Below are 13747 nucleotides of genomic sequence, written 5' to 3'. Positions count from 1 at the left end.
ACTTTCTCCTCCCCCACCAGTCCTAGCAGTCACCTGCACCTTCCCCACAGGCCCCCTAACCAGCCTTGCTGGTGTCCTCCATTCCTGTCCCACAGTCCCCACTCCTTCCAGCCCTGCCAGAGGGGGCCCCCAGCAAGCCCCACTCTACCTCAAAGGCTCCAGGAGGAAAAGCAAGCCTTGGCTGACCCAAATTTCAGGCCCCATGTGGTGACTGAGTGGTGTTTCCCCCTCTCACTCCCTATCAGGACTGGGCTTAGGGTTTGCCACACTTTTTGCAAGAAGCTCTTGCAGGCTGGAACTCTGCCAGCTTGCAGACTGCTCTTTGCAAGATGGAAAATCCACAGGTATCTCCATTAAAATGAAAAATCCAGGGGGTGTGGGTTGGGACAGGCCATGAACCTTTGGAAATGGGTCCCAGTAGGAAAAAGGTTGAGAAGTACTGCCCTAGAGAAATTCCCAAGTGTCCCTTATGCTTAAATATTTATCAAAAGTTGTCATGAAATTGTGGCTCCTGTTCCACCTGTTTGCTCACTGACATTCATTGCTGACTGATCTCTTGTGATGATATCCCCCTTGGTTCTTCCAGGTGGTTATCATCTAGTGAAAATAGGAGATCTATTCAACGGCCGATACCATGTCATCCGGAAGCTTGGATGGGGGCACTTTTCCACCGTGTGGCTAGCTTGGGATATTCAGTAAGTTGGTGGGGGGGGTGGGGGCTGGTTTATTTTTAATGGGCATTTCTACAGAAGATTCAGAGTAGGTAATGTTCAGGTAGATTAGCAGATGCTTTATAAGAAGCTGCCTGTTCTCTTCAGACTTCTGTTATTTTAAACATGTTATGCATAGATTGTCCACCGAGATTATTGTATTATGCACAGGTATAACGTACATATCTCATAAGAAGAATGCCTGTGTTCAGCTGTCCCTGACCTATCACTTTTGGCCAGTTAGGCTGTTGTTTATTTTTGAGACGAATGGATAAGGCAAGATGAAGTACTTTTTTACATAGGGTGTTGTTAACCTGTGGAACTCATTACCACAGGAGGCTGTAGAGGCAGATGGTACAGCCAAGTTCAAAAAGGGACTAGACACTGATGGGCATTAGAGCTATAGAACAGGTCAAAGATGTATCCTATGGCATCCCTAAACCAGTGGTGATGAAAGTCAGGGGGGGTAATGAACAGGAGATACAGAACACTGTAGACATCCAGTTCAGTGCTGTCCCTCTAAAGCGATCCATCTCTGCCATTGTTGGAAATAGGACACTGGGGTAGATGGATCATTGGCCTGACCCAGTATGGCACTTATAAAAGGGTTAAATTTTCTTAAGACCATAAGAGCCTCAAAGACAACTGTCACAAGAGTGAACTAGAACTTGTCTTCCTCTTACTCAGAAAGCAATCCTAACTAATCAACTCTGATCCAAGTGAATTGAGAGAATGCTGACAGCTATTTGCCTTTTAATTGGGAGACCATTTGACATAAAGTTGCTCTGTTTGTGTTTAGGGGCAAGAGGTTTGTGGCAATGAAAGTAGTGAAGAGTGCTGAGCACTACACTGAAACAGCGCTGGATGAGATCAAACTGCTGAAGTCGGTGAGTACTCAAAGGGCTCTGGTCAGCTTTATCCACTTCCAGAGTTCATATGAAAGTCAGTTTGGAAGTAGTCCTTGGGTTAGTGGAGTGTCTCATATTGCCACAGTATGTGGGAGCAGCATGACACTACAGGCCTTATTGAGTAGACTTTTTTGTTTCATCCTTAAAGGAGAAAGTTTGTGCTGTGTTTACTGAGACTTAAGGAATGCTGTGCAGTGGGTTTTAACCTCTCTGGTGTTTGAGATCTATGAAAGTGTTGGTTATGACCTGATAGAGGAAACAGGGTTTCACTAATTCTACAAAAAGACATACGGGGTAGATCCAGAGCTCACCAGCCTGTCAGCAGAGCTCCTGGGAGCGCTGCATGTGCTGAACGCTCTATAAGCTCACCAGCTGCTCAGCTGAGGGTCTGCCCAGTCCTTGCTTTCAAGCAGGTTCAGCGCTTGTGGCTGTTTGCTTTCAATTTGCCCCTCCTCCCCATCCCCCATTTCAGCAGTGTGGGGAGAAAAAGGGTGAGCAGCATCCCAAGGATGCTTGCAACTCAGAGAGCAATTGGCAGCAAGCTTCGGAGCTGCTTGAAGGCAGGCTCTGTGCTGACCAGCTGGTGAGTTCTTAGCTCACAGCACCTGTGGCATTTGCAGCAGGAGCTCTGGTGACATGCTGGTGAGCTTGGAGAGCTCAGTGGCACCCAGGTTCACAGCGAGGAATTTTGGCCACCCCCTTTGGCTTTGTGGCACATGCACAATGAACTCTTTTCACAGCTGAAGGGGATGAGGCAGCGACAACATGGGTGCAGTCTGTTTCCAGCCATTTCTGCACACAGCACTTTCCTCTTCTGGTGGTCTTCCTTTTTTCACTGAATCTTATTGGTGTGAGGAAGGTTGTATACCTTATTATTACAGAATAGCTGCATGTGTAGAAACACTCCCCATTCTGGAACCTGTCTTCCTATTTATCCCACTTGGGATCCGGGAGCCAAATGGAAATGAGATATCTGAGTTTGAGTGTAAAAGTGTCAACCTATGGGGCTATTCTAAAGTAACTTTTGTGTTTTAGATTCTTATTCTACCTTATTTCAGATTCGTATGAATGTAGACATGTTTTGTGCTGTTTGAAATGCTTTGTGTGTTAAGAAATAAATGGGAAAGAGACATGGTATAGGTACATCCATGTCCCTCTTAAAGCTCCTTCCTATGACTCCCAATGTTTCCTAGCCCATGAATTCCATTAAAGGATTTATCTTGTGTCCCTTATCTTCTTTCCATGCAGGTCCGCAACAGTGATCCCAGTGATCCGAATAAAGAGAGAGTGGTTCAGTTATTAGATGACTTCAAGATCTCAGGAGTGAATGGCTCCCGTATCCTTTTTGGAACAAATGTGGAGCATTGCATTAGTGTGGATGTTTCCTGCATAGCTGTTAGGCCAATGAAAGTTTGAACGGTGTTTTGGCAGGCATTTTATCCTCCAAAAGCAAGTCTGCAATAATGAAAAAAAAAAAAAATCTCTTTTCAATAGGCCTTGAAGGTGTCGGCAGAATACGTACTTGGAATAATCATTTACTTTGCGACTCTGAAATTATGTGCATTTGTGCGGAAGGGCCGTTCGGCTGAGTCATGATTTTAAAATAGTGGCTGTACTCGAGTGCAGACTGCAGATGAATAGCTGCTGCTTTTTCCCCCTCTGAACCTTGGTCAGGCCAATAGCAGCTTTGTAATAATGTCTGACTGAAAAGAGTGAAGGTACTGTAAAATATCAGGGATGTGCCCTAGCACAAGTAGGCAGACTTCAGGGTCTGTTACTTGGCAACATAAGTTGGCTTTAAATCAGAAACATTAGCATGGACATTAGAAGACTTATAGATGCAATGTTGCTTCTAAAATGCATTTTTATGACCTTGGTTAGAAACTCTGTTGGGTTATTGAAAACCTGTAATACTGGGAACAGAGAAACCTTTGATTGTCCCTATATATATGATGCGGGCTTGTTGGTTGTAGCCATGTTGGTCTAAGGACATAGGCAGGCAAGGTTTGTTTTTACTCATTTTTTAACTACAGAAAAATAACAGCAATTTTTCTGTTGCAGATAACACAAAGACCACAATAGGGCAGAATATCTTTAACACTATGGATTCCTGTTTGAAATCTCTGGGTTTATCATGTGAATCATATTAGCACTGTTAAGCATACAAACAGGGTATGGCACCCCACAGCACGCTCGAAAGGATCTCGAGGCCATGCCACCCTGGTTGAGAATCACTGAGCTAATATAAATGCAGTTAAAAAAAATAAGATGCAGAAAATATTTTTCTGCATATAAATGCAGTTAAAAAAATAAGATGCAGAAAATATTTTTCCCCACTCCCCACTTCTTTAAGTGGTTGGTATCTTGAGATTTGTGTTGCTTAGTCAGAGCTGTGGAGAAATGGAGGTGTGATTTTATTTATTTATTTGTTGCCTGGGGTAGGAGCCAAGATGCTTCTAGAATTTGCATTTTCAGCTAGATATTGTGCTTAACCAGTTCATGCATGGTCCATTGCATAAGTGGTCTCTTTCCAGAATCTGATACGGTTGCTGCTGCATTACAGCCGTTGCGTAAAACCAACATCATCTTCAGTTATATTAAGGGTGCGTATATTTGGTGGCAATGTTTGTTTGAGAGTGCTCACATCTACTTGCTGCTCTGTAACACCTATTATAGTCACCTGTGTTGGGAGGGAAAGGGTGTCTGTAAGAACTGCCAGCTTAGGTGACAGAAATAGCTCCTTGTATTGGATTTATTTTTTATTTTTAGCTCTGTTTGGAAAATGCTGGAGGCTCACTGGGTCAGAATGTCCCTCTTTCTCCTTGACCTAATTACAGATATCTGTATGGTGTTCGAAGTTCTAGGACATCATCTTCTGAAGTGGATCATCAAGTCAAATTATCAGGGGCTTCCACTCCCCTGTGTCAAAAAAATCATCCAACAGGCACGTTTCAATTCAGTCTTCATTAATGCCCTCATTCCTCGAATTCCTTTGTGAGCAAAATTTTTCTTGTTAGATGCAGGAAAATGAGCCTTAAACTCGTATTGATGTGTCCCCACAAACAATTCAATTAAATGTAAGATTAGTCTTTTCTCTGAAGATATTAGCCCACAGGTATTTCAGCTGTCACAATTTGCATCCTGACTAGCTGAAGGTTTGCTTTGAACAGTGACTTTGTCAAGGAGAGGAAGGAGGGAAGCTTTAAAAGTTAAGTGAGCATTAGTACTGTAGCAGTGGTAGATCAAGCAGAGTGGGGAGGAGATGGAACATTTAATTAATAACACTTGAAATTGCGCACACGCTTCCTCTTTAACTCCATAGTAACAGTATCCTAAATTGGTAGCAACATCTCAGGATGGCCCTGGTGTTAAACTAAAGAAACTCTCTTCAGTAGGTATTTAAATACTCGTTAAACTCTGATACTGTTTTTCTCTTCATTTCTTCTCTTCTTGCTTGCCTGCTACTTGCTTTTCTTGACTGTCCATGTCCTCCCCTCATATCTGCAGGTTCTGCAGGGCCTGGATTACTTGCACGCAAAATGTCGGATCATCCATACGGATATTAAACCTGAGAACATTCTTCTGTGTGTTAATGACCAGTACATTCGCAGGCTGGCTGCAGAAGCAACAGAGTGGCAGAGATCTGGGGCTCCCCCTCCATCTGGCTCTGCAGGTGCCTTTTCCACTGAAAACGGGTGTTGTCAAAAGAGCTTGTAACCAGTTTCACAAGAGAAAATGCTCTAGTTCTTATCTTAGCATCGCTAAATAACGAAAAGCACTTCACATCACTTCTGTAAAGCCATTTCCCATACCAGCCACACATTCTTACAAGAAGTTAGTTGGTCAAAACAAAGGGAGCGGATGGTATCACAGTCGCACTATCTTTATTACAGTGCAGTAAAAGTAGCCAGGTGAAATGTTAGATTCAAAAGTGCTTGTAAAAATGAGTGGTATGTCACATCTTGGATCCGTTCTAGACAGCTTACCTCCTAGAGTGCTGTCAAAATCTTTGTTATAAAACTGGTCTGTTTTGGCAGTCTTGTGAAAAGATGACTCGAGCACCACCTGTTCACTGGCTTCACACCTGAGAGGAGATTAAGCCAATATAAATGGTTTCCCTGGTGCATTAACATTTTCTAAATGACAGTACAGACGAGGTTTCATTTATGCTTGGAATCTCCATATGTATTCTTCACTCTCCCTGTCAGGATCTCCTTGTGTACCGGTATGTCTAGGAACTATTGCAATATTCAATTCAGTAAGGCGCTGTTGGTTTCTAAGCTCTGGAACCAAAAGCAGTATAGTCACACAAGTGTCATGGTGTGGCTGTACTGATTCTGGCACCAGAGCTGATATTTCTCCACTGTATTGTGCTGCTGATACCTCCACACTGCTGCATTACATGCCATAGACATCTTTATATTTTCAAAGGGCCAACTTCTGGCTGAGAACCAGTAAGCGCAGCTAAATCTGGCTAGGCTAATGGCAGATTCTCTGAGTTTTGGCATTTGGACTTCAAGTATGTCTACTCCATCACTGACTGTCCAGGGAGGGACGCTTCAGCATGCTCTACCCATCCACTCCTGATCTTGTGCCTCCGACCCAAAAATGCAGTGGTGAAACCTTTTTTAGTGGCATCCCTCTGGTTGCCTTCAAGGATGCTAGTCAGAATTCTTAAGCAGCTTCAGACGGTGCTCCCTGGAAAGCAGGGTGCAATCAAGAGCATCCCTCTTCAGACACGCCAGGGGTGTCCTGTAGATGTATCTCAAGGGTCCTAGTTTGCATCTCTCTTTGCTGTGTATGCTTTACATCTTCTTTAAGTCAAACAGAAAATTCATGGTGGTCAGCAGAGGTCCCAGATGATTAGAAAAGGGCAAATATAGTGCCCATCTTTAAGAAAGGGAAGGAGAAGGATCCAGGGAACTACAGACCAGTCAGCCTCACCTCAATCCTTGGAAAAATCATGGAGCAAGTCCTCAAAGAGTCCATTTCTAAGCACTTGGAGGAGGTGGTGATTTGATTAGGAGCAGGCAGCCTGACCAACCTGATGGCCTATGATGAGATGACTGGCTCTGTGGATATGGCAAAAACAGTGGATGTGATATAACTTGACTTTAGCAAGACTTTTGATACGGTCTCCCACGACATTCTTGCATGCAAGCTAAAGAAGTATGGGTTGGATGAATGGACTATAAGCTGGATAGAAAACTGTTTGGATCGTTGAGCTCAAAGGATAGTAATCAATGGCTTGTCTAGCTGGTAGTCGGTTTCAAGTACAGTGCCCCAGGGGTCGGTCCTAGGGCTGGTTTTGTTCAGTATCTTCATCAACAACCTGGAAGATGAGATGGAGTACGCTCTCTAAGTTTGCAGATGCCACCAAGCTCAGGGGGTAGGGAAGGGGGGTAGTAGATATATTGGAGGGTAGGTTTAGGATTCAGAGAGACCTAGACAAATTGGGAGATTGGATCAAAAAAAATCTCATGAGGTTCAAAAACAAGAAATGCAAAAGTCTGCACTTAGGATGGAACAATCCCATGCACAGGCTTGGGACTGACTGGCTAAGCAACAGCTCTGCAGAAAAGGATCTGGGGGTTGCAGTGAACAATAAGCAGAGTATAAGCCAACAGTGTGCCCTTGTTGCCAGGAAGACTAACAGCATACTTGACTGCATTAGTAAGAGCATTGCCAGTAGATCAAAGGAAGTGATTCTTCCCTTCTATTTGGCGCTGTGAGGTCACATCTGGAATACTGTGTGCAGTTTTGGGCCTCCCACTACAGAAAGGATGTGGACAAATTGGAGAGAGTCCAGAGGAGACAAAAATGGCTAAGGGTTTGCGGCACATAACTTGTGTGGAGAGGCTGAGGGAACTGGGCTTATTTAAATAGTCTGGAGAAGAGAAGACTGAGGGGGGGATTTAATAGCAGCCTTCAGCTCCCTTAGCAGTGGTTCCAAAAAGGATGGCGCTGGACTGTTTTCAGCGATGGTAGATGACAGAACAAGGAAGGAGCAATGGTCTGAAGTTGCAGCAAGGAAAGTTTAGGTTAGGTATTAGGAAAAACTTTCTCAGGAGGAGGGTAGTAAAGCACTAAAACAGGTTACCCAGAGAGGTTGTGGATTCTCCATCCTTAGAGGTTTTTAAGACCCAGCTAGACAAAGCCCTGGCTCAGATGATCTAGTTGGGGATGGTCCTGCTTTGAGCAGGGGGTTGGACTAGGTGACCTCCTGAGGTCCTTTCCGACCCTAATTTTTCTATGATTCTATGAAATAGTATAATAGGAGGCTTTGGTCTGGTCATCAATCAAATGAGTCTGCTGTGTCAGACTTTCATTTGCAGAAATTGTTAGTTAAACTTCAATGAGCTATTTTGAGTGTGGATGTCCACTGTTTGTTTGTTTGAAAAATAATTTTTTCTCCAACCGTTAGGATTGGATGTTACAATTAAGTTCATTATTACCAGTACGTATAGAACAAGCCACCGACATGTCTTACACAAATGTATGTAGAGTGAGAAGGCAGTTGTGGTTTAGTGTTAGTGCAACTTTACATTTTAGCAGCACTTGGTATCCACAGAGAACCAGTATTGCTTTGTGGAAGAGGTTACTGGCTTCTAAAAAAAAAAATCACTTTTTCTGTTCAAGTTATAGGTTGCATTTATATTCCTGTACACGTGTAATGCAAGCAACTAACTCACTTCTCTTCCCTTCCCTTTCAGTGAGTACTGCACCACAACCCAAACCAGTAAGTATAGCTATGGACTGTTTATAACTACTCGTATATAGCTTTTGTAAGGTTGTTCTTTAGCAAAGGGGAATTCCGTTTTGGGAGCACAGCAGGAGGACCAGAAGAACTTGAAACATTAACAAGTTCTTTCACTATATAAACATTCATCAGCTGTGTTGGTACATTTTGGAGAGAGGTACTTGCATCTTTAAGATATCACTGCAACCCAAGCTTTTTATGGTGTTTCCAGTGGGAATCCAAGGACTACACAGGCCATAAAGACTGAACAACTTTTAATACCAAAAGATGGATCTTATAGGTCAGGATTGGGACCCACTGGAAGGCACTAGATAAAGGTTTGCACAGTGGTTGCATTTGCTTCGTTGATGGAAGAGGAACTCAGTCAGCAAAGCTGTCAGTCCAGGATTCTTCACAGACTCTAAAATAATTTGCTAAATTAAATCCCATCTGTTGCTGCGGGGGGCATTTAAAATAGAAAATAACAGACCAACCCTTAAGAGGTTTGCCCCTTTCATTTCCTTGCAGGCTGACAAAATGTCAAAGAATAAGAAAAAGAAATTAAAAAAGAAACAGAAACGGCAAGCTGAACTACTAGAAAAGCGAATGCAGGAGATAGAGGAAATGGAGAAGGAAGCCAGCCCAGTTCAAACACAGCCTACAGATCAGGAAGAAACTCAGAATCCCCTTCACATCCTTCTGAAAGAGAGTCCACAAGATGAAGGGCTGCCACATAAATCAGGTGTGAATCTTGCATATTGCGGGGCCTTGTATCCAACTGTATGTACAGCAGCACAGTACTATTTGTACAGCCAAGCTGGTAAAGTTGGAGTGGACAGTTGTGGAGCATGTGGCAGTGAAGCTGGTAACCTTATGAAAACTGTGTAGTATTCTTGAATTCTGTTGCAAAAACTTCCATCGAGTGTGAGGGACCTACAAAATATTGTGCTGGCATAAAATAGGCTAAAGCATGGATGTCAGACTTGCTTGGGGCCCCAGGCTGGGTCCAGACTGTGAGGTTTGTTACAGACCAAATTCAGCCTGGGACAGAGTCCAGAGGCAGCAGGAATCTGGGTTTGGGGACAAGGGTTCTGGTAGCAGCAGGAGTCTGGGGGTGCAGCAAGAGTTTGGGAGCAGCTGCAGTAGTGAGCTAGGCTTGCTGCTTGTGGCTCTGGCCAGCAGGGCCAAACATCCCCATATTCTGTGGTAGGTCACATCTGCCAACTTCTGGTAGTCCAGTGGGGCAGATAGAGGCTCTGCGAGCCAGATGCAACCCCTGGGTTATGTTTGACACCCCCAGGCTAAAGAAGTATGGCACTTGCCTTGCTTTGATTATTACTCGGTATATTTGTAGGTTTCTTTGTACTTTTATTAGCGTTCTGATTTCTTTTTGTTTCTCCCTCTCCTAGATGAAAATCTTCATGTGAAAGAGCAGACTATCCTAATGGATGGTGGCGTAGAAAAATGCATAATGGAAATCAATTGCAACGGTGTAGTGCAAACGACAGGCTTCTCGGACTCCAACAACCAAGGGCCTGAGCATCTTGAGGAAGATCTTCATAATGCCAATGACTGTGGCGAGGACCCTCTAGCACAGGAGGAGAACAACTTCCACGGCTGTAGTTACAGCCAGCGTAATGGAGACTCTGAGGACAGACCACAAGAAACCATGGTGGACTCATGTGTACCTATAATTTCCGAGGTGCTAGATTCCATGGTGTGTCAGGCAACTTCAAGCGAAGAGCAATCATATAACGAGCAGGAGATTAGCCATTTGCAACAGCGTATCCAGGCAGAGCTACCCTCAGAGGATGAGAACGAAAATGGCTCGTCTGTGAATAAAGGTATCAGAGGAGTCCTATGTATGAGAAACCACTTCTTTTCCCTTGCTTGAGTAGAGTTGTGCCACAGAGCAGAATGTAGTATTAATGTTGGGGGTCTCAGTTTACATAGTCGGTCCTGGTCCTGTCCGAGGCCACCATGGTGAGCCGTGTCCTGATAATTTCACCTTCATAGAATCTGCAGGTTTCATTTGACAGATAGTTATGCCTTTTTTGTGATCAGAAGCGTATAAATTGCTACCATGTTCTCATCGAATTCATTCTGTCCCTTCCTACTCTAAAAAGAACTACTTCTTTTTCAAGCAGGTCTTAATTATTTTGGTCAGCTTATAAGTGGGAATGTTTCCCTTCTAGTTGAAGTGTCTTTTTGTTAAAGTTTCTATACATAATGTCCAGGACCATCACAGGCTGGCAGAACATGTCTCTTAAAGAAAAAGTTAAGTACTAAATAGCCCACTACAAGGTTAAGAAACAAAACTGACTCTGTTGTGCCAAGTATTTGTAGTATTTACTGTAGTTATAAGCATTACAATCTTAATATCTTGATGGTGTCTGTCACCTTATCAGAAACTAAAGTGGGTTTCTAATAATTAAACTTTGAGGAAGGGGAAAGTTCTGATCAGTGACCATCATGCATCCCATGTAGAAGAAAGCATGTAGGGTTTGGAGAGCAAATGGTGGCACTGTCCATGTGGATTTAATCAGCTGTTGTGCATGTTGCCTTTAGGAAAATCCACTCCTGGGAATTTCCTCCTTAATCCTCTTGAACCCAAGAATGCCGATAAGCTTAAAGTGAAGATTGCTGACCTAGGAAATGCCTGCTGGGTGGTAAGTTTAAAACTCTTTAGGGTCAACAGACCAAAGCTTCTAATCTGTTCCCAGTTAGATGGTGCCTTCTACATCCTCCCTATTTTTTTTTTTTAAATGAAAGATGGAAAATGATTGTTGTTCCTATGCAGTTCTGTGAGTGGAAGAATCATGTTGTTATCCCTCCAGTGTTTGAAAGATCCTCTGCTGTTCCGTGTTGTAGCCAACCTTGTAGCTCATTAGCTTGACTGCTGATTGCAGAAGACTGAATGTAAACAATTTTGTCCCTGCAAAGCCTGTATGTACTGCAGTATTCTTAAGCCAAATTGAAATCTTGAGTAGGAGACTGCCTATATAAATGCTTGTAAAAGACTGAAGGCTTGTAAAAGGCTGCTAAATACTTTGAAATGTCCCAAGTGTTCAGGGCCCTGTGTTTGACTTGCATCACTTAGTGAGGCAGTGTCCTAGTTGTGTTCATAGCTTTAGGTGCTTAAAGTAGATACAGAATCATTCTCTGGTAAGAGAGGTAGAAATATGAATGTGGAGTTCCAGGGAACTAAAACCTGGTTTTATGATTGTGTCTGCCTGGAGTTTAATGTAGGATATATAACAACACTCAGCCTGTGTTCACCAAAACGTTGCCATTTGCTTTAATTCTGAATTTTCCTGATGTGTTGTTGTCTGACCTCCTTAATTCTGTAGCATTAACATGCAAGCTCGTTATTTTGAAATGAGTCCAGCTAGTAAGCATGCTTTCTACAGTTCAGGCTATATGTTTCAGGTTTGTCGGACACTGACAGTTTCTATCAGATATGAGCCTGCTTAATGATCACAAGTCACTTGATAACACTTGGCAGGTTAATTTTTAAAATGGACATCTTCCCTGCTGCTGCTTCTGAAGAAAAGTTTCTGCTAGGAAAACTGTCTGTAGTTAGATCATGTTAATTCTTACAGAATTTTTTTCCCTCATTTAAACACTTCCTTAAAGTCTTGTCTGTTACACTTCATCTGGGAGATGTCTCTGTAAACATCACTGTTTTGGTCTTCACTTCAATAGCATTGTTTCCATTAAGGATCACTTGCATTTTAATAAAGACTTCTTTTCTCCTTTAGCACAAGCACTTCACTGAAGATATTCAGACAAGGCAATACCGATCTCTGGAGGTATTGATTGGATCTGGTTATAACACTCCTGCTGACATCTGGAGCACAGCTTGTATGGTGAGTTTAGTAAGCTTTCCGACTATACAGTTGATTCAGTATAAGAATAAGGAAGAAAGGAAAGTATTAACTTTCTGCTTGTTTTTAATCATCTCTCCAGTGGTTCTTGGTTTGTTTCAGACACTGATTGGGAGTTCTCTCTTGAAAGATATCCATTAGTTTTAAAATGGTGTAGGTTTATAGCCAGGGGGCCCACATGTTATGCAGGATATTAAATTTTAATTATATGGCAGAAACCTCAGACTTATGCATTATCACTCTTTAAATCTTCCCCATGCAGATTATGGTGTTTATCTTGATAAATATTTTACTCTGTCTCCAGACTTCAGATTTTCAGTATACTCAGTGTTCTTGTATTGATGCATAATGCATTAAGTATGTTGTTGAAAAGAAGCTGGAACTGAAACTTGGTAAGAGGAATTTTGTCCTCTTTGCCTTTGAGAGACCTTGAGAACCAGTCTGGAACTGTAGTATGAGCACATCATAAGAAGTGTTGCTGTTAAATCAGCTAGCAGCTGGACATTTAGATATTGTGATGTTCCAGAGTAGCACTCAGTTTTCGTCTGGCAGGCCTGTTCGGGGATCTCTGCAGACTCCTGAAATAAAACAAGCGTAAGTTGAGTCACTTTTGGAAGATTTCTTGGCAACCTTAGTGCTGGGTATTAACTGATAAATAAAACACTTGGCATATGGGCACATGAACAAATTTATCACCATGTAAGTTGGTCTGTGAACTTAGTGTGTCATCTGCTCCATGATAACCATGTATGTGTGCCTCCTGTGGTAAATATGAGGCTGTTTCTGTAATTGTGAAGTCTTAGGGGTACACAGGCCTTGTGAACAGCTGCCTAAATATAAGCTCTTGACATACAAGTGCCATTTAGCACTGACGTGTTGACACGTGAAAGTGTCATGTGTCAACTTCATTCAGAATCAATCAAAAATGCTTTTGAATCTAGAAAGAGATTCAGAGAGAAGCTGTCTAGAAAATTTGATGAGCTTCTGAAAACTGCTTTTTTGGAGGAAGCTTAATAAAAGAAACCCCACCTTCTTAGTCCAAGTATCTTGCCTGCTTATGATGCTTCTAAATATGGGATCTGGTCTGGGTCAAGTGTGTGGATCCTAAATTTTGCACTCTGTTTTAATGATTCTGATTTCTAGTTCATAGATTCTCCACTTTGCTATGATTCAGACACTGATGGAGGTATTTCTATAAGGTGCAGCATTGTGGGTTTTGGAACGTGTTGCACTTTACAGGGTATATGTCAGGTTTAATTCAGTGGAAAACCTAGAACAACCCTGTCTCCTCAGCTGCCATGACATGCAGAATATATTCTAAATTAAGAATCAAGTGTAGTTCTAGCAGCAACAGTTAGAGGTACCTGATGTGATTTAACACTACTTTTTTGTTGTTTAGGCCTTTGAATTGGCTACAGGAGACTACCTGTTTGAGCCTCACTCTGGAGAAGACTACTCTCGGGATGAAGGTGAGTGTCTTTTTTTTTTTTTTTTTTTTTTTTT

At 42.6% G+C, this 13747-nt stretch overlaps 1 protein-coding gene across 1 annotated transcript in view; it reads left to right on the top strand.

The window, feature by feature from the left end:
• Positions 1–13747, top strand: part of SRPK1 (SRSF protein kinase 1) — a 43934-nt gene that overhangs the window by 16078 nt on the left and 14109 nt on the right. Inside the window, exons 3-13 of the mRNA XM_019513774.1 lie at positions 587–695; positions 1510–1597; positions 2867–2954; positions 4456–4562; positions 5126–5291; positions 8332–8357; positions 8886–9099; positions 9767–10201; positions 10926–11026; positions 12119–12226; positions 13644–13713. Coding sequence (XP_019369319.1) covers positions 587–695; positions 1510–1597; positions 2867–2954; positions 4456–4562; positions 5126–5291; positions 8332–8357; positions 8886–9099; positions 9767–10201; positions 10926–11026; positions 12119–12226; positions 13644–13713 — 1512 coding nt within the window. The remainder of the gene's footprint in view (positions 1–586; positions 696–1509; positions 1598–2866; positions 2955–4455; positions 4563–5125; positions 5292–8331; positions 8358–8885; positions 9100–9766; positions 10202–10925; positions 11027–12118; positions 12227–13643; positions 13714–13747) is intronic.

This window comes from Gavialis gangeticus, unplaced genomic scaffold (assembly GCF_001723915.1).
Source record: "Gavialis gangeticus isolate Ggan-Ray unplaced genomic scaffold, GavGan_comp1, whole genome shotgun sequence".
Lineage (NCBI taxonomy): Eukaryota > Metazoa > Chordata > Crocodylia > Gavialidae > Gavialis > Gavialis gangeticus.
This window is presented reverse-complemented; position numbering and strand designations above follow the sequence as displayed.